Source organism: Eretmochelys imbricata, chromosome 3, assembly GCF_965152235.1.
Source record: "Eretmochelys imbricata isolate rEreImb1 chromosome 3, rEreImb1.hap1, whole genome shotgun sequence".
Taxonomy (NCBI): Eukaryota; Metazoa; Chordata; order Testudines; family Cheloniidae; genus Eretmochelys; species Eretmochelys imbricata.
Genome location: NC_135574.1, coordinates 150,124,897 through 150,145,915, shown reverse-complemented (window position 1 = coordinate 150,145,915; position 21,019 = coordinate 150,124,897). Strand labels below are relative to the sequence as shown.

Genomic DNA, 21,019 nt, shown 5'->3' with positions numbered 1-21,019 from the left:
GTTAAGGGATAAAAAAAAAATCATCATTTACTTTACCTAGTTAGCTTGCAGTGATGATGAACGTGAGACAAGCTTACTGTATTAGCGAACAGCCATTAGGTTAGAACTAAAATTACATTAGATAAATGAAAGGTTATTTTACACAGCAGAGGGAAAGATATTGCTAACGTCTTACAGCTTCTACTTTCTCTTAATTGAAATCTGTTCATTTAATATGCACCTTCCTTCAGTGTGGATAATTCATAATTGGAGAAATGCTATCTATTCAAGTCATTTTCCTGGTTGTTTTTTAAGATCCATCAAGACAGCGTATAGTATCCCATTTGGGATTTTCCAGAACTCATAATAATGACTTCAACTGTTCATTAACCTCTGAACTGTCAGATCCCTTTGGAAAATGAGGGGAGCAGATTGATTCAAGGTTAATACTTGTTTGTAGAAGGTGAAGCCTCCAAGGTAATGCAGAGGGTGAATAGGCCACTTTGTTCAACAGCCACTGCCTGTGACTTTGCGTTAGCGTTCAGAAGTGCAAGCTATATAACCAAGAGTGAAACCCAGAAGCCTGACTGTTCAAATAACTTCTCTGAAATTAATAAAAGGTATTGCACGAAAGAAGTTGGTGTCTGATGTGTCAAGAGTTAATTTAGCAATTTGGAATTAGAAGCAGCATTATAATAAAAGAGAATTTATGGCTTCTGTAGGGAAGCTACATTGATTTATTGAGTTTATTTTTAGTGTATGAAATCTTTCATTGTGGTGGAAAGTTGTCAATTAGCCTCTGTAGCCATTAGTAGAATCAGGCAGCTATTTTTAGTTCTCAAATGTTGTTGTATTGTGGACAAACAGTTGATGTTTGAGCTGGATGATGTCTTGTTTTGATTTTCTTGATAAATCTAATCCAAATCCTGTAAAATTCTGATACATTTCACAGCTCTTAAATTTGCTGTAACTCTTCTAAGCTCTGTTGGAGCCAGAATTTCTGAGTAGGTGCAATATCTGTAGTCAAATCCATAATCTTCTTAACAATTCTCCGGTTCTTGTGGCTGGGCAAAATACTTTGATAGGGCAAGAGCACTGACAGCATCCTAATGAATCATTGGTAACTTGGGAAGTGGGTCTTCATTGTCTTTAACTTGTTTTTTCTCTCTTCTCTTAGGTACATCCGAATAGTTGGCACCCACAACACAGTGAACAAAGTTTTCCATATTGTGGCATTTGAATGCATGTTTACGAACAAAACCTTCACTCTTGAGAAAGGTCTTATAGGTAAGAAATACAACTGTTTTTTAATTCTATAGTTATCTCTACTATATGTAAATTACTAAAGACACTTTTGTTCTCAGTCATTTCAGGTTCATTGCCTGAACTCATCTTGTCTTTGCAACCCTAGGGTTCCACTCATACCAGTAGAAGCAAAGCCCATTTGTTTGTAAGAACATTCCTGTGTCTGCTTCCATTGTAGGTTGGCTACATGACTTTAAAGATGTATCTGCACTACAGAGCCTATGGTGTCATAGCAATGCCTGCATAGCCACCTTGTGTAGGCACAGCATACATTGACAGAAGGAATTTTTCTGCGAATGTAGGAATATGACCTCCGTAAAGAACATTGTGCTTACAGAAGCACTTTTCTGGCTGCGTCTACACTGGGGCTTTTTGTTGCCATAATTGTCAGCCAGGGGTGTGTTTTTTTCATATCTCTGCCCAGAATAGCTATGCTCACTCAAGCTTTGAGTAGAGGCCAAGTCTAAAAGACTTACTGTGACTGTCTGCTGGGATTCTCAGCATTGTGAGTTACTGTGTTGTGATGGGTTGGATCACAGAAACCCTCTAAATGATGTGCCGAGACTACCTCTGAGCCCGTTTTCTCTGGCAGCTTGGGGCTTCAGAACCTTGCCTTGTTTGAGCCAGGCACATTAGCTTGCTACAAACACAACCCCAGGTCTGAGCCACATTACCTAAAAGCTGCAGGCTTAACTGAAAACAGCTTAAGAAGTGTTCCTGTCTCCAACACTCAGATGCCCAGCTCCCAATGGGGTCCAAACCCCAAATAAATCCGTTTTACCCTGAATAAAGCTTATACAGGATAAACTCATAAATTGTTAAAAACACTGAGTCTCAAATATTCAAATATTCAAAATTAAACAAGTACATAGCCAATATTGATAACTTTGAATACAAAAATGATACATGCATACAAATAGAATGAATATATTCAGTAGATCATAACCTTTATAGAGATATGTTACATGGCATATGTAGCATAAAACATATTCCAGTTATGTCATATATACATTCATAAGCATATTCCCATAAAGCATTATGGGGTTCAACATCTCATATGTTATCCCTCTCAAGCCTCAGAAAATGAGAGTTGTGCTACAGCTAAGCTGTGTGACAACTCCTTGACACACCAGCTTGTCTGTCTTGTCAGCAAATTCTTCAGGACTCTGCCAGTTGAAACCGTATCTTGCAGGTGGTAAACAGTGAGCCCCAAATTCTGAGTTCATCAGAGATGTCTCTCTGCAGTGTCCATCCCAATATTTAACCCAGAGTACGTATTAATACGGGGGGGGAATATTTTGTCTTCAAATATTCAAATATTAAGTCAGCAGGCTAACCTTTCCACTTGCCTCCTCGCCAGTTCCTCCCTATTTCCAAGTAATACCTGCAGAAATTTCCTGTCTCTCCCAGGCAGCTATCCCTTGCTCCTCCCAGGTAGCTCTTACCTGCTGTTCTCTATGTATTTCTCAGGCAGTTCTTTCCTCACCTTTCCTTGCTTCTGCCAGGCAGTTCTCCCCTTCCTCTTCCTGTCTTCCGTCTCCTCAGGCCCATGTGCCTTGACTTAATTAAACCCAATTGAGTAACAGCTAATCAGTCGCAGGTGCACTGGACACCCACTCTTTCTTAAAGGGGCCAGTCACAAAAATATATGAAAGGTCAGGTTAAGTCTTTCTAAATTTTATTTGGCATGGTTCAAGAGTGTGCAAGGCTCCTCATAATACAGATAAAAAGACCTTATCTGTGCCCTGAGGAGTTCACAAAATAATCTCATATCTGATGTCAGCAAGGTACTGTATCCAGGCAGTGTAGGAAGGAATTGCATTTAAAGAAAAAGTGCAATATCAAAAAGAGTATGCAGTTACTCAACAGAGAATAGTACCCAGCATGTTGGAGTAAATACTTTTAAAATAAATACGGTCTTAGCTAATTTAAGGTGCAGAAATCTTGTGCTCACTCATATAAAGCCATATTATTACTGTGTGCAAATCAGTAATAGATACATGTGTATTATAGTATTAGTAGAGCTGGGATTTTAAGAATTATTTAGGGTGCTGTTTTGGGTTTTTTAATCTACAGTTTAGGGCACATGTAACACTGTTTTCAACTTGTGAGGTGAGAGCTGTAATATTTAAAGGCTACTTTGTCAGACCAACAAATAAGGGGGTCAAGGTGTGTGGGTATACGTCTGAGCTTAGATCCTAATTCACTTGTCTTTCAGATAATATCTCTCTGACACTTGGTTTGGTTTTAGCAGAGTTCTGGTGTGACATGTTGCTGCTTTCTTTGTCTGTTTTAGCAGTTGCATGTCAATGGATGCCTGATAAAAGCAGTTGCATTTCAGTTTAAATATAGTGATGGAGACTCTTGGTTTTGCTCAATCTCCATTGCTAAAGGTTGTAAAGACTTAAATATCTTTTTTATAGCAACATTAAATGGTAAGTTACCCTGTTAACGTTACAGTTAGATTTTAGCAAAGAATAACAGTATATCGAAAGCATGCCGTTATCTGTGATACAATTAGCATATAAATGACAGAATTCTGCCAGGAAATTATTTGAATTCTAGCCTGATGATAACAGGAATAACTAGCCTGATCTTTATTGACTTTGTTTTCCATGTTACTGTTATAAGACAAAACTGAAAGTGCAATAAATTGAAGTGTAAATGTTTATATTTACCATAGGAAGCCTGAGATTTGTTCTAATGTTTTGCAAATTTCCATGGAATCTCTTAGGGTTGTTGAAATGCATTATATTACAAAAAATTGAAAAATGTTAAAGTTTCAATCAGAAATATTTAAATCATATTTGCATACTCTTTCTTCTAAGCTTTATTGGAACAGTGGGGACATGCTCTCACTGTCTAACTTCAGTTGTGTGTTTTGGTAGAGCTGGGTGACTTAATGCAATTTGATGGTTTTTATTTGTGCATCTTATTAATAATTAAGTTTAACACAGAGCTCAAGATGGCTAGTTTTTCAGTAAGATCTCAGTCAGAAGGCTCTGCAGATGATACATCTCTCCTGCATCCATTGGGACAGGCTTAGACTCCTGCTCCTTTATGCTTTCCCAATCATGTGTCCTCTGCTTCTCATTACAGAAATCACAGGCCAGATTTTATGAAGTTTTTGGATTGTGCTTTCCAGTCATTTGAAATGAAGCAGAGGAAGAGGAAACTACACCGTTTCCTTTGCCCCTGCAGCTGCCCCACTCCCCCTCTGTCTGGGTAACAGCCCATGGATTATGTCATCGCAGATTTAAAAGCCCACCTCTGGTCCTGTCTATGATCTCCCAGGCTCAGAAGGGTCTGGGGCCCCAGGCTCAGAGATTGCCTACTGGATCAGGCCCCATTCAATATCTGGCCAGAGGAGGAAGTGGTGTTTCCCACTGTATAACTGTTAGCCCAGTGGTCAGAGCACTCACCTGGGATGTGGGAAACCCAGATTCAGTTCCCCCTCTGCTTGAGGTAAGGGGAAACAGTTTTTGAACAGGGTCTCCCACATGGCTCAGGAGAATGCTCTGAACATTGAGCTATGAAATATTCTGATATGGGTCTTTCTCAGTCTTTCCTGTTGAAGCTGTTCCACTTTTGATAAATAAAGAATGATTGGAGCAGAGGGACTGGACTTTGGGTCTTGCACCTTGCAGGTAGCTGTTCTAATCACAAGGCTAGAGAGCCAGTCTCTTTCTCTCTCTCTCTGACCCAATAACTGTTTAGGCATTTATCCACAGTGCAACAGCTTTCACAGACTGAGAAACACCCTGATCAAATTATCCCATAGGTCAGTGGTTAGAGCTAGAGCCCTGCACGGATACAAAAATGTGGATCCACATCCGCCAGTAGCAACTCGTGATCCAACCTGCGATCCGCTAGCTGTCTTTTACCTGTAGCCGCACCTGCAGAAGCAAGCCATCTCACAAGGGCTAGCGACCGCGGGGGGAGAGGGGAGCGAGTGTGGGGGTAGGGTCTTGCAGGAAGAGGCAGCACGAGGGTGAGGACTGGAGGTAAGGGGAAGCGCGGGGGCAGGGTCTCGAGGGGAAGGGGCAGCATGGGGGGAGGCAACTGGGGGGAAGGGGCGTCTCATCCTGTGCTGCTCCCAGGGGCTTGCGAGCAACAGCACACGGCAGCAGCAGTACGTGTTGCATCACAGTGGAGCGGAGGGGTAGGGCGCTGGGGCCCCAAGTGTTCCAATCCCCATGGCCGGGTGTGGGCCTTGTTGCCCAGGAGCTGGAAGACTGGGCCCAGGACTGGGAGCACGGCCAGGGTGGGGACACTGGTGTTGCCTGAGGGGCCCGAACTGCTGGCCAGGAAGTGGCATGGTGAGTGGATGTTGGGCAGCCCCGACTCCAACCTGCCTCCCGGCCACTGGCCCCAACTGCTCCCCAGGCTGCCCAAGCCGGATGCCGCGGGCCAGGTGCCATTGGTGAGTAGAGCCTTGCATGGTTTTATCTGTATCCGATCCACTATCTGCAAAAATGGTCTGCAGATATCCGCGGATTTGCAGGGCTCTAGTTAGAGCACTCTCTTGAGAGATACGAGATGCCTGTTCAAATCCTTTGGCCTCCTCTCATCCTATCAAGCCGAAGGGGTGGAAATTCAATCTGATTCTCCCACTTTTCAGCGGAGTGCTCTAACCACTGGCCTAGAAGTTACAAGGAGGTCGCTGCTGCTGCCTCCAGTGTTTTGTGTGAAGTTAGGCATGTGCCTAACTCATTCTCACAAGAAACAGCTTAGGCGCCTAAGCTGCCAGACTTCAGAGGAGGGGTTCCTAGTTGTGGATCACTAGCGAGATAGGCATCATCCTGGAGCTAGGTGCCTAACTCTGTGAGAGGGGGAGGGGCTGAGGACACATCTCTCTTGTCAGCATCTCCCATTGGCTATTTTAGGCATCTCTCCACCTAGCGTGCTGGCTTACGTGCATTACATTCTTCGGCACTCATCTCTCCCTGTTCATTGTATAAAAGCCTGGGCATCTGACTCAGGCTTTTTAAATTTGTGTGTTCCAATGATTTTCTAGTCACCTAAAAGTTACGTGCCCTGATGCTCAGCATTGTAACGCCTAAGTCCCTGTGTGGATCCAGGCCTTTGTGATGCCGGTGGGAGGGCTGGCACAGGATTTAGCTCTTTCTGTGCTGCTTAATGAAGATCTCTCAGTGCCTCCCACTTTTCTAAGTGATATTGCAGTGTTCAAGTAACTCAGAGTGTGAAGGACCCCACAAGAACTATTCTCTGAGAACTGTGTGAGGGCACTAAGGCTAAAAGTGGATAGTTTAGAAAAGAATTTGGTTACATATAGCACCTTGCATTCTCAAATATCTTACAGAAGCAATGTGTTATGGCTTGTCTAGGGGGGCACAGAGGAACATTTCGGGGAGGGGGGTTTACAGCTGGGGCCTGGTCAGGGACAGAGTGCCACCCAGCTCCACTCCTGGCTCAGCCCCAGCTGCCAGCTCGATGCCCGGGGCCCCAGCTGCCGACCTTGGCTCCACTCCCCCGTTACCCCCAACTATGGCCCCAGCCTCAGACCCCATACCTCTGTCTGTGTCCCCTTCCCCCCTGCCAGCCCCACTTCTGGCTCCGGCCCCGGCTCTGGGGGCAGGGGAGAAGAGCAGATAGGGGTAATGGGAGCGTGAGGTAAAAAGTTTGGGGACCACTGGTCTAGACAAACAGTTCATGCATGGCAATCTGGGGTGTAAATATACAGTGCATTAGCCTGCTGTTCACTAATTGTCTGTGTGGACCCTGCCACCATGTTAGGTTTCCTAGTGCACACTGACCTAGTGCGCACTGACGTGCACAAGTCCATGGGGCCGGACGAGTTGCATCTAAGAGTGCTAAAGGAACTGACGGCTGTGATTGCAGAGCCATTGGCCATTATCTTTGAAAACTCATGGCGAACGGGGGAAGTCCCGGATGACTGGAAAAAGGCTAATGTAGTGCCAATCTTTAAAAAAGGGAAGAAGGAGGATCCTGGGAACTACAGGCCAGTCAGCCTCACTTCAGTCCCCGGAAAAATCATGGAGCAGGTCCTCAAAGAATCAATCCTGAAGCACTTAGAGGAGAGGAAAGTGATCAGGAACAGTCAGCATGGATTCACCAAGGGAAGGTCATGCCTGACTAATCTAATCGCCTTCTATGATGAGATTACTGGTTCTGTGGATGAAGGGAAAGCAGTGGATGTATTGTTTCTTGACTTTAGCAAAGCTTTTGACATGGTCTCCCACAGTATTCTTGTCAGCAAGTTAAAGAAGTACGGGCTGGATGAATGCACTATAAGATGGGTAGAAAGTTGGCTAGATTGTCGGGCTCAACGGGTAGTGATCAATGGCTCCATGTCTAGTTGGCAGCCGGTGTCAAGTGGAGTGCCCCAGGGGTCGGTCCTGGGGCCGGTTTTGTTCAATATCTTCATAAATCTGGAGGATTGTGTGGATTGCACTCTCAGCAAATTTGCGGATGATACTAAACTGGGAGGAGTGGTAGATACGCTGGAGGGCAGGGATAGGATACAGAGGGACCTGGACAAATTGGAGGATTGGGCCAAAAGAAATCTGATGAGGTTCAATAAGGATAAGTGCAGGGTCCTGCACTTAGGACAGAAGAACCCAATGCACAGCTACAAACTAGGGACCGAATGGCTAGGCAGCAGTTCTGCGGAAAAGGACCTAGGGGTGACAGTGGACGAGAAGCTGGATATGAGTCAGCAGTGTGCCCTTGTTGCTAAGAAGGCCAATGGCATTTTGGGATGTATAAGTAGGGGCATAGCGAGCAGATCGAGGGACGTGATTGTCCCCCTCTATTCGACATTGGTGAGGCCTCATCTGGAGTACTGTGTCCAGTTTTGGGCCCCACACTACAAGAAGGATGTGGATAAATTGGAAAGAGTCCAGCGAAGGGCAACAAAAATGATTAGGGGTCTGGAACACATGACTTATGAGGAAAGGCTGAGGGAACTGGGATTGTTTAGTCTGCAGAAGAGAAGAATGAGGGGGGATTTGATAGCTGCTTTCAGCTACCTGAGAGGTGGTTCCAGAGAGGATGGTTCTAGACTATTCTCAGTGGTAGAAGAGGACAGGACAAAGAGTAATGGTCTCAAGTTGCAGTGGGGGAGGTTTAGGTTGGCTATTAGGAAAAACTTTTTCACTAGGAGGGTGGTGAAACACTGGAATGCGTTGCCTAGGGAGGTGGTGGAATCTCCTTTAGAAGTTTTTAAGGTCAGGCTTGACAAAGCCCTGGCTGGGATGATTTAATTGGGGATTGGTCCTGCTTTTGAGCAGGGGGTTGGACTAGATGACCTCCTGAGATCCCTTCCAACCCTGATATTCTATGATTCTATGACCTCCTGTTTCAATATGGGAGTAGCTCAAAGTGCACTAGGGAACTTTTAGGGCATGATAGCAGTGTCCACAATTAGTGTGCGGCAGACTTGTGCACTGTGGATTTACACCCCATCTTGCTGTGCACTGTTTATTTAGACTAGCTCTTAGATACAGTTACTTCATTGACTGTGTAGACAGTGTGGCAGCCATTAAATACTACAAGAGATTACAATGCAGTCATTATAAGAGCCTGTTTTACTAAGAAAATGCATGTTGGCTAGTCCATCAGGGGGACACAGCCATTTTAGGAAGAGCTGTGTGACCTTTAACAACTTCCTGGACAATTGCCAGGAATGATACAAAAGGGTCCTCTTATTTAAAGCATCAATCAAAGAAATAACAAAAAATTGGGTCACTGAGAGACGCTTTTTGGGGGTTCTCATGCAACTGCATATAGTCTATGTTATTTAATCTCTTTATTAGACTTATTCAATTGGATCAGGTAGCTTTCCATACAGGGAGGGACATTTGTCAGACATATTATTTTCAAGTGTGTAGTGTCTACATAATGGCCATCGCTGTAAAGTGGAGATTAGGAGCCTGGCAAACAAGTAATAAAAGTGAAGTGTAATTTCATGTAGTAGATTGATAATAGCAATTTTGTGTCACTGTGTTTTACATACAACATTTTCATGTCAAAACCATTAGCTCCCAACGTATGACATTTAAAAGTTAATGTGAGAAGAGAGATGTAAAACAGGTACTGTAATCAATATCCAAAAAGCTCTAATGGCAGTTGTCTAGCAGTTTTAAGGGAAAGCTAGATGGAATTGCTCTTTCTAGCACTGCTTGTTTTAGTGCCAATTTATAATTCATTGTCCTGATAAACAAGATAAGTGATATAAATGAATGAGATCTTGTGAAATTGTTCCCCAATGCAGATGTTTGGGCTGAGGTTTAATTTTCCTTATGGCATGTTGTTAGTCTGTAAATGCATACGTTTGTTAAACAGCCCTACATACATCCTTATAGTATTGACATAAATATTTTGCTTAACAAGAACATAAAATTTAAAAAAGAGACACGGTGATTGCTGTCATGAATTTCACCATCAAAAATTTTGAACAGCGTTAAGTCTGAGACTTTATTTATAAATGTAAAGCAAAATATACCAGTGTCTTAGCAAATGACAGAACTACTAGTTTGGATGCAGAGTCCAGGACCCTGCGATGTGATGACCTTGCTAGTGTTCTTTAACTACCCCGTGACAAGGGCCTACTACAAAAGGTCAGGAGCTTCCTTATACATTTGTTGTCTTTTCTTGTCTTGGAGTTTCCTTTTGCCCTTCTCTGCTTTGGAGTGAAGAGAATTTGATCACCTAAACTCAGTCCAAGGAGACAGTAGTCAGTGTTATAATATCCCTGCTGTACTAGACACATAGACTTTAAGGCCAGAAGGGACCATCATGATCATCTAGTCTGACTTCCTGCACACTGCAGGTCACAGAACCTCACCCACCCACTCCTGTAACAGACCCCTAACCTCTGGCTGAGTTACTGAAATCCTCAAATCTGGCACTATTGGCATCTTCTGCTTAGGGAATGTCAAGGACTATGCAAGCATGGGGGTAGGAGCAACCTCTCACCTCACCTTGAGGTCTGGTCCAGATCATTGGGAGTACAATCTGAAAGCCTATATTATATGTTGTACTTATCTCTGGCTTTTCAGGCCTGTCTCAATTTATCAGCCTATCTTTCTACTTCTACATAACATAACAGGGGAAAACAGTGAATAATGGGTAAAGAGTAGGAGATGGATATAAAAAATAGAATGCCCTTGGTTACCCTCTGGGGAATGCTATTCAAAACTTATGAATCATTGTGAACCCTCATTTGCAGACCATCCTGTACCTTATGAGAAATTGTTTTAAAGAAAAAAGGAAGGAAAGAAAGAAACGGAATAAATAATCATTCACTTGTCTTTTGCTCAATGGCAGTTATTTAAAAAATCATTTAAGCATATAGCAAAGGGAAAATAGCCAAATCAATTTCCTAGTAATGCAGTTCGGCTTTGTGAAATATTACTCTCTCTCCCCCATGGTGAAGCAGTGAGAGGTGCTGTTTTCTTGTCCAGTTTAATGTCAAATCTACACAAAGCTGTCGTATCTTGTTCTTGCTCCCCTTTTTAAAGGTTAGCTTTTTTTCAAAGTTGAACAGGTTTTCCCAGCAACATCTGTCAGCTTTGCACTAAGCATACCCTTAGGAAATTATTAAAATTTTAAGATTATCTAAATACTGCTGGGAATTTTTTTCCCTCTACAGTAAAAAACAGCCACATGCCTAGTTTTATTTACTGCTGCCCATTTCTCTGTAGATCTAAAGATCTGTTCCCCTGGTTTAGGTTTTCTTTCTTCCCTGTTTCCAATGCTGCGGCAAACAATGCTCATTTCCTAAGTTTTTCTGAAGCAATTGCTGTTTCTGAAAGCAGGCTGCAGGAAGGCCTCATGTTTAATGAAAGAGCTCTATAGCCACTATGGTGTTAGTGAAAAGTCTGTTTCATTCTAATTACTTGAATGATCTTGATCTGATTCGTTGGGTCAGAAACAGCAAGCCCCAGCAGATATTGACCAGAAAAAGCAGACTTCTCTTTTGTTATTCTAAACCAGCCAACTGCATGCAACACTAGCAAGTGTTACTAGTTTTTCTCAGGTCAGTAGAAACCTTATTGATTCTAACTTCCTCCCTCTTTTCTTCCAGGTAGCAAATTCCACTACGTAGGAGTGTATGGGAAAATTTACATTCCCATGTAATACCCAGGGTGCTGACTGGCTTGTCTAACTACTAGTCGTGGTAAACATAAAAATTGCCATCTACAGCAGATAATTTGTCAGATCTTGGGTTTTCAATATTTAAAGGTAGGAAGGACTGTTGACAATCTAAAAAGTCAACATTATTTACTGGCTTAAGCACAAGACTGAGAGCCAGGATCTCCTGAATTCTAATCCCAATTCTGCCATTTACTCACTGAGTAACATTAGAGAAATATCTTAATCTTTCCGTGTCTTTTCTCATGTGAAATGGGGCAAATAACACATACCTATCTCAAACGTGTTGAGGATTTATGTTACATACATGCTAAGTATTAATAAACACTGCTAATATAATAATTAGCACTTAATACGGATCTCAAAGAGCTCTATGTAGGTGGTTAAATATCATTTTACAGATGAGGAAACAGGCTCAAAGAAGTAAGTGTCTTGCCCATGGTCACACAGTGAATCACTGGCACATTAAGGGTTTAAAATCCAGGTCTCCTGACACAGAGTATGGTCTTCTGTCCACAAAATGAAACTGCCTTTTATTAAGTGCAATGTAAGGTTTTGGGGGGAGATTTGTTAAGGAATAAATGGGAATTAAGCATCTAACTCCCACTGAAATTCAATGGGAATCAGATACTTGGCCCTAAACTCCCATTTGTGCCTTTTGGACATCTCCCTCTTTATCGATACTCTAGAGGAAACTAGGTTTCAGTAATAATGGATACTTCTGGAGAAAGGTTGTGTCTTATAATAGTCTCATTCAGCTCTTAATTGGTGTGATCTAGTTTACACAGATATAAATTCAGACTTAAAGGCCAGACAGGACCATCATGATCATCTAGTCCAACCTCCTGGACATTATATGCCACAGAACTTTACCCACCCACTCCTATAATAGACCCCTAACCTCTGTCTGAGTTATGGAAGCCCTCAGATCATGATTTAAAGACTTCCAGTTTCGGAGAATCCACCATTGACTCTAGTTTAAACCTGCCAAGTGACCCAGGCCACAGAGGAAGGTGAAAACCGCCCAGAGTCTTTGCCAATCTGACCTGGGGGAAAATTCCTTCCAGACCCCAAATATGGCCGTCAGTTGGACCCTGAGAATTTCGGCAAGGCCCAACAGCCATTCACCAGGGAAAGACTTCTTTGTAGTAACTCAGAACCCTCCACATGTAGTGTCCCAGCACCAGCCATTGGGAATATTTGCTACTAGCAGTCACAGCTCAGCTACATGCCGTTCTAGGCAGTCTCATAATCCCATCTCCTCCACAAAGTTATCAAACTCAGTCTTGAAGTAAAGTTAGGTTTTTTGTTTCCACTGCTTCCCTTGGAAGGCTGTTCCAGAACCTCAGTCCTCTGATGGGTAGAAACCTTTATCTAATTTCAAGCCTAAACTTGTTCATGGCCAGTTTAAATCCATTTGTTCTTGTGTCAACATAGTCCCTTAATGTAAACAACTCCTCTTCCTCCCTGGTATTTATCCCTCTGATGTATTTATAGAGAACAATCATATCTCCCCTCAGCCTTTGTTTAGGCTAAACAACCAAGCTCTTTGAGTCTCTTCTCATAAGGTTGGTTCTCCATTCCTCTGCTCATCCTAGTAGCCCTTCTCTGCACCTGCTCCAGTTTGAATTCATCTTTCTTAAACATGGGAGAGTAGAATTGCCCACAATATTCCAGATGAGGTCTCACCAGTGCCTTATATAATAGTACTAACACTTCCCTGTATCTACAGGAAGTACCTCACCTGATGCATTTTAGGATTGAATTAGCCTTTTTTCTTGGCTGCATCATATTGGCGAAACAGTCACCCTGTGATCAACCAATACACCCAAGTCTGTCTTGTCATCGGTCGCTTCCAACTGATAAGTCCCCAGCTTATAGAAAAAAATTGTTGTTAGTCCCTAAGTGCACCTGCCGCTTTGCACTATTAAATTTCATCCAGTTTCTGTTACTCCAGTTTTCAAGGTCATCAAGATCAAGAAATTCCGATCCTCCTCCATATCAGCAGTACCTCCCAACTTTGTGTCATCTACACATTTTATTAGCACACTGCCACTTTTTGTGCCAAATTCATTAATGAACATGTTGAATAAGATTGGTCCCAAGACTGATCCCTGAGGAACTCCACTAGTAACCTGCCTCCAGCCTGACAGTTTACCATTCAGTATGACACTTTGTAGTCTCCCCTTTACAAAGTTCCTTATCCGCCTTTCAATTCTCATATTAATCCCCATCTTCTCCAAGTTAACTAATAATTTCCCATATGAAACTGTATCAAATGCCTTACTTAGATCCAGGTAGATTAGGTCTACTGCATTTCCTTTGTCTAAACAATCAGTTATCTTCTCAGAGAAAGAGATCAGGTTGGTCTGGCATGATCTACCTCTTATAAAACCATGTTTTATTTTATCCCTGTCAGGGTTCCTTCCCCACTCTGACCTCTGGGGTACAGATGTGGGGACCCACATGCAAGACCCCCTAAGCTTATTTTTACCAGCTTAGGTTAAAAACTTTCCCAAGGCATAAATTCCACCTTGTCCTTGAACACTGTGCTGCCACCACCAAGTGATTAAGACAAAGAATCAGGGAAAGGACCACTTGGAGTCCTATTCCCCCAAAATATTCCCCCAAGCCCTACACCCCCTTTCCTGGGGAAGTCTTGAGAATAATATCCTCACCAATTGGTACAGGTGAACACAGACCCACCCTTGGATCTTAAGAACAATGAAAAATCAAGCAGGTTCTTAAAAGAAGAATTTATTTAAAAAAAAATAAAAGAATCACCTCTGTAAAATCAGGATGGAAGATAACTTTACAGGGTAACAAAAAGATTCAAAACACAGAGGATTTCTCCTCCAGACAAAACTTTAAAGTTATAAAAACAGAGATAAACCTCCCTCTTAGCACAGGGACAATTCACAAGTTAAAACAAAAGATACTCTGACACATTTCCTTGCTATTACTTACTATTTCTGTAATATTAGATGTATCATTTCAGTGGGAGCTGGATTACTTGCTTGGTCTCTCCCTTTGTCTCTGGGGAGAACACACACAGAGCACCAAACAAAGCTCCCCCTCCCCGATTTGAAAGTATCTTCTTTCCCCATTGGTCCTTCTGGTCAGGTGCCAACCAGGTTGTCTGAGCTTCTTAACCCTTTACAGGTAAGGAGGGATTTTATGCTACCCTTAGCTGTATATTTATGACAATCCCAATTACGATTGACCTCTATGTCCTTAACTACTTTCTCTTGCAAAATTTGTTCCAAGACCTTGCATACAACTGAGGTCAAACTAACAGGCCTGTAGTTTCCCAGAGCACTATTTTACTGTTCTTAAAAATAGGCACTCTATTAGCAATTCTCCAGTATGACCCCTGAGTTTATTAATTCATTAAAAATTCTTGCTCTTGGGCTTGCAATTTCATATACCAGTTCCTATAATATTAATGGACAGAGATTATCTGGGCCCCCAATCTGGTCCCATTATGCTGTTTGAGTTTGATTTCCACTTTAGCTATGGTAATTTCTACTTCCATATCCACATTTCCATTAGCCACCCTGCCACTATCTCTAAACTCCTCATTACAGTTATTAAAAACTGAGGCAAAGTATTTGTTTAGTTTTTGGGTCACGCCTAAATTATCTTTAATCACCCATTCTCCGTGCTTAGTGGGCCCATTTCTCCTTCCTTGTTTTCTTTTATTTATATAGCTATAGAACCTTTTACTATTTGTTTTAATTTCCTTTACAAGGTCCAGCTCTGCCTGATTTTGGCAGTTCTCACTTTTTCTGTACACTTTCTGACTTCCAAGGGGGTAGCTTTCCTTACTGATCAATCCTATTTTCCATTCTTTGTAGGCCTTCTTTTCATAACCTGTTTGAGCTGCTTGCTCATCCAGTTTGGTCTGTAACTCTTTCCTCTGAATTTTTTCCCCCTTGCTTGGGATGCAGGCCTCAGATAGTTTCTGCAGCTTTGACTTGAAGTAATTCCAAGCTTCCTCCACATTCAGATCCATGAGTTCTTCAGTCTAGTCCAGTTCAATAATTCCCTTAATTTTTTTAAGTCTGCTCTTTTGGCAGACCTATTTTTGTTTATTCTTTCATTTATTTGTAAGTGAATTAGCTCATGATCACTTTAGCAAACATTGTCCCCTACAGCCAGCTCTTCTATGAGGTCCCCACTACTAACTGGTAACAAATCTAAAATGGCATCATCACTTGTTGATTTGGTAACTGTTTGGTGAAGAAATCTGTCAGCTGTCACATCCAGGAAAATCTGGGCCCTACCATTATTAGTAGCACATGTCCTCCAATCTATATCTGGGAAATGAAAGTCTCCCGTAATCACACAATTCCCAGTAGTATTTATTTCATTAAAAGCATCTGAGGTCTCCATCCATATCCAGATTGGATCCTGGGGGGGAGTCTGTGGCATACCTCAAGCACTTTCCTGGGGGAGCCTCTGGTAGCTTTCTTCCTCAAAGTGATTTTGAATCTGTTTTATCCATTCCATCACTTCTCATTTCTTTACAGTCTGCCTCGTCATTAATATACAATGCTACTCCACCACCTTTACCTGTATTTCTGTCTTTCCTGAACAGTACCTAGCCGTCAATACTTGTACTCCAGTTATGACTACTATTCCACCATGTTTCTGTTATCCCTGTAACATCTGGTTTCACTTCCTGCATCAGTAGTTCTAGTTCCTCCCTTCTGTTACCCAAGTTCCTGGTTGCTTCTCTCTTGGGACTAATACACCATCTATCTCTGCTCACACTGGCACTGCACAATGGAGACTGGCATAGTTGAGGACCACACTGTACTGAACTTTGCTCTAAGCAGGTGTAATCTAAATGATGGTTGCAACATTTGTTCCCTCTTGAGTACACTTTCGTGTGTGGTTGCAAGGTATGTTTCAAGTGTGCTTTAGGGACCACATCAAATTTCTCTTAGGAACAAGTTGATTGACACTAAAGTGATTTTTTAATTAATTCAGAAGCAGCCATAATTTGGGTGTTTACATTCCTGGACTGAAAGAAGAAGCAGACTAGAATGGCATATCACACCTCAGTAGGGGTACGGCTGGGTACAATGTGGACAGCACCCTGGCCTCTTTTGCATCAGCTATTACTGAGAAGTAAGTTTGTGTGTGGTGGAGAAAATAGAGACTCCACCCTTTAAAAGAATGTAATCATTGCTGTTCCTGAGCACCTTCTCCCAGTGTCCTGGATATATTCCATCTGCCACAACAGCTTTTAAGCAGAATTCCTCCAGGGACTGCTGCATGTCGTCTCCTCTCTCCCCCTCCCCCCCCCCCCCCCGCACACACACTATGGCTGCAGTTGCAGAAGCCACCATCTATCCCTACGTAGCTAGTTTAAGAAAACAAAATCTACACCTTCATCAGAAGACAAAAAACAACTCTGAACAAACAAATAGCTATATTGTTTTGTATGGCTATTTAAAAAAAAAAAATGCATTGTAGCCCTTCTGCTTCCTGTGTAGCAAAGGTTAAGTAGCAAGTACACTCTCCCCAGAGCTTTGCTGGCATCTTTGATTTTCATGCTCAAAAATGTTTTGGCCTAATACAATATTAGAAACTATTATAAATATCAAAACCAACTATGTTAATTTCTTATGTACTGTGGTGTTGCAACAGGGGCCACACCTAGGAGCCCCCAACCAGAGCCTGTTGTGCTGGGTGAGGTACAAACATATCCTCCAGTGCCTGCCTGAAGGAGCTTATGATCTTAATAGGGACCAGATGTAACAACAGATGGGTGTAAAATCCTGTTTGTGGGAGTCAGGAAAGACGGGGGTGACAGCAACAGGAACACATGTTTTCATACAGTAGTTAAATGTACAGTCTGGATACCTAATGTTATTTATTTTTTAATAAAATGAACAAGAGATGTTCATTTAATCTCCACCCAAAATAGTGGTAAAAATCCCTATGTTTGCCAAGTGGAAAAAGATTAAAGTAACATAATAGGAAAGAGCAAAACTGGTTACAGCAGTTAGCAACCCTAATTTCCTTTCTTTTTCTTTGCCCTCAGCATTAAGTGTTTACATGTGTAGTTTGCCAGTGAGGAAACTTTAACCTACTGCTGAATAGAGAGAAAATATCATTTTGCCACTGATATGAGGGAAGGTAAATGGGCAGTCTGACAGGCAACAGAAGGAGAAAGAATGGTCACTTCACATTTAAAAAAAAGCAACACTTTCCTCTAGTGTGATTGGATGTTGATTGTTGTCCTTCCAATCTGTGGAGAAATAAAGTCATACAGTTCTTTTAACTGAAATAATAGATCTGCAATGGGTTGAAATGTATTCAGGTACTGTCTCTGAGAAACCCCTGCTAGCATTTGTGTACCTTCCTGACTGCAAATCAGCAACACAATTCTGTGGAATCTGAGTGATCCATTCTATTAACTGAACTTTTTAGCCTCAAACCCAGATTGTTGAGTTGAAAGGAAAGCTAGATTTCATCAGAAACATGTCCAACAGATAAAGTCTGCAGTATCTTAAAAGTGAGTTCTCTTAGGAAAATAGATTATATAAAAATGGTACCTTCTTACATGTATCTGCTTTCTCTGGGTATGAGTCATATACTTATTTTATTAACTACATTATGTTTTTATTACTCCTGTTAGCCCTGAGAGCCAATACAAAAATCAGGTGAATTCTATCTGTTTCTTCTCGTTCATCAACATTGCTAATTACCAATTGCTTACACCCATGCTAGCCAGCTGAAGGCAATAAAGACGCACTGGTTTCACTGAGGGTAGAATTTGGCCTTAACAGACTTTATTACTGGTGGTGATGCCTGAGATGGAAAGAACCCAGCTTTAGTCTCATCTATGGAAGTCACTGAGGTATAAATATGGAAATCCACAGTGTTACTTTTGCAAAGTCACTTTTCAGAGTAGAACTGTAACCTTAGGGACCAGTTTTTCCTACAGAAAACACTGGGTGTTAAAAATAGTTTTTTAAAAAAAGAATACCTCCAAATAAAAAAGAAGGGAAAATATACATATCTGACTGACATTTTTCTCTACCACTTTCTCTCGGAGGTGGAAGGTAGTTAAATAACATGTCAGTCTTATTTTTAAACATAGTTGGTATAGGTGGCCCCCAGCTCATGTCCTGGAAATAACACTGCCCTTAAATGTACTGGCAAGCTGTTGACCACTCCATGCTGCAACATAAGAGTGGGGAACAGTAAAATCATTTTTAGATAAGTATTTTCTTGCTGTTATCCACTGCCAGAGTCATTTTTTACTTTGTTTGCTTACTGAATGCTCACACTTTGTTAACATGCATTCTTTGCATTCCATAACAGCAAATTAAATTTGTCTGAGCAAAATTGCTATGTGCACAGAAGGCGAAAAAAGTAATTCCCATCCATGTAGTCATTCCTCTTTTGCTTTTTCTTGCAGCTTGGGTTACTGTAATAGTTGGATAGCTGAAGCATAGAAAAAGAAACACAGAAATAGATAGAAACTAGACTGTTGTTTTTGGCAGTGCATTTTTGTAAACAAAATGACACAAATTGAGGCAGAAATTCCAGGGGGGAAAAGGAAGAGAGCCAGAAGACTGAAAATACTGCACAGAGCAGAGTCCCATCCAGATGGTGTTTTTAATAAATTTATCAGGCGGGTATGAAAGATGATAATGAACATTCAAAATGGGGAGTGGCAGACTCCCCTTGGGAGCAAAAACAATATGGCACCTTCTGTGTGTTGCAGTTAGAGTCACTGTTTAATTTACCACTATAAAAAGGACCACAGTATTGCATTCGGTGTGTAGTGAGACAGGTTTCTGGGCAATTATTGGGAAGTTCAGCTTGGCAAGGTAATAGTTTTTTAGGAGTGAGGAGGTTGTGGAGTAGTTCAAAAATCATTCAGTGTAACAGAGGGAGGGTAGGGCTTGGTGTGTGCAAGTGAATTTTTGAATAGAGTTGAGGTGTGCAATGCTAAATTAATGTCTTGCACAGTTCACAAAACGTCTAGGAATGGGATATAAAGCCTCAAACCACAAACTGAAAGCATTATCGTTACACTGGCATTGCCCCACTGCCCCTTTTCTAACCTAAAGGTCAGTAGTTTTCCCCCTTAAACTGAAAGCAGCAGTCTATATGTTTTCTTAATTCCAAGGAAGTCTCTCCTCTGTCTGCAAGGCAAGGAGGGGAAAGAAGAGCCAAAGAACTTTCTTTTTTGGTGCCAGCACTTGCAGTTTTTACTGTCGGGGGAAGGACTATTTCATGTCTTAGAATCATAGAAGATGAGGGTTGGAAGAGACCTCAGGAGGTCATCTAGTCCAATCCCCTGCTCAAAGCAGGACCAACACCAACTAAATCATCTCAGCCAAGGCTTTGTCATGTCTATTCACAGTAACACATTTTGAGTCCTTCCTATTGAAACATTTCCAATGTTTGCCACAATTTTATTTATTTTACTTATAAATCAGAAATTTAGTGAATAACTGTTTTCAGGCATTAAGGACCAGATGGTTTTTTGGATATCATGTATGGTCACTTGGTAGCTTTTGATATGGCACATGATGAGATGGTACTTGGTAGCTTTCTGTCATGGACCATAGGGTTAGTGCAGTGCTTTTCTGGCATAGGGATTGATTTTGTCTCGGCAGCATATGGTGGGTTGTCTCAGCAATAAGAAAAGCCATATTCCCACTCCTTTTTATGAAAACCATGAGCAGTATAGTAAAAATGGTATTCTAGGGATGCTCTTCATTTAAAATTGATCTCAATGATTTTTTAGAGCTGAAGAGTTTCATGAGTAGTTCTCAAGTTTCACATGACTGTGTTTAAACCATTTTCAAACAATGCAGTACTTTAAAAGAACATTATAGAAGCAGCAGTTGCAATTCTATAATTGTGTGTGTTCTGACATGGTCTTAAAATAGCATAAATTCCTGTTTTTACCTCCTTCTAGTGGTCTTTCCATGTGAAATTTCAGTGTTAGTTTATTATGCCCTCAGAATTTTCTGTGTAGTTCTTCTTTGGTTTCTTTTCACACATTTTTAATATGAAGTGTTTGAAATTGGTCTCCAAGAGAAATTTATTTTTGACCATTTAGCCTTTTAGTCAACGGATTTCTTGGGGGGAAGAGGGGGAGACAAGCCCCCCCGCCCCACTATTAGCTACACAAAATTGGTAAAGTAATGAATTTTGAGTAGATCTAGTGCAGAGGGTAGTTTCAGAAAATAAATATTTAGCATAAAGGACAATATTTTGCCATTACTCTTCATCACTGAAAGTTTGTCCTTCATCAGGGGCTGGCACATAAAATTTTCTATTTCAGATAAATTAATCATAGAATCATAGAAGATTAGGGTTGGAAGAGACCTCAGGAGGTCATCTAGTCCAAGCCCCTGCTCAAAGCAGGACCAACCCCAACTAAATCATCCCAGCCAGGGCTTTGTCAAGCCAGGCCTTAAAAACCTCTAAGGATGGAGATTCCACCTCCTCCTTAGGTAACCCATTCCAGTGCTTCACCATCCTCCTAGTGAAATAGTGTTTCCTAATAACCAGCCTAGACCTCTCCCACTATAACTTGAGACCATTGCTCCTTGTT

General features: G+C 41.7%; 1 protein-coding gene across 3 annotated transcripts in view; it reads left to right on the top strand.

Annotated features, from left to right (window-relative positions):
* BTBD9 (BTB domain containing 9) overlaps nucleotides 1-21,019 on the top strand; it is a 308,471-nt gene that overhangs the window by 172,376 nt on the left and 115,076 nt on the right. For all 3 annotated transcript variants that reach the window (XM_077813611.1, XM_077813610.1, XM_077813612.1), the window contains one exon: nucleotides 1,157-1,266. In XM_077813611.1, coding sequence (XP_077669737.1) covers nucleotides 1,157-1,266 — 110 coding nt within the window. The remainder of the gene's footprint in view (nucleotides 1-1,156; nucleotides 1,267-21,019) is intronic.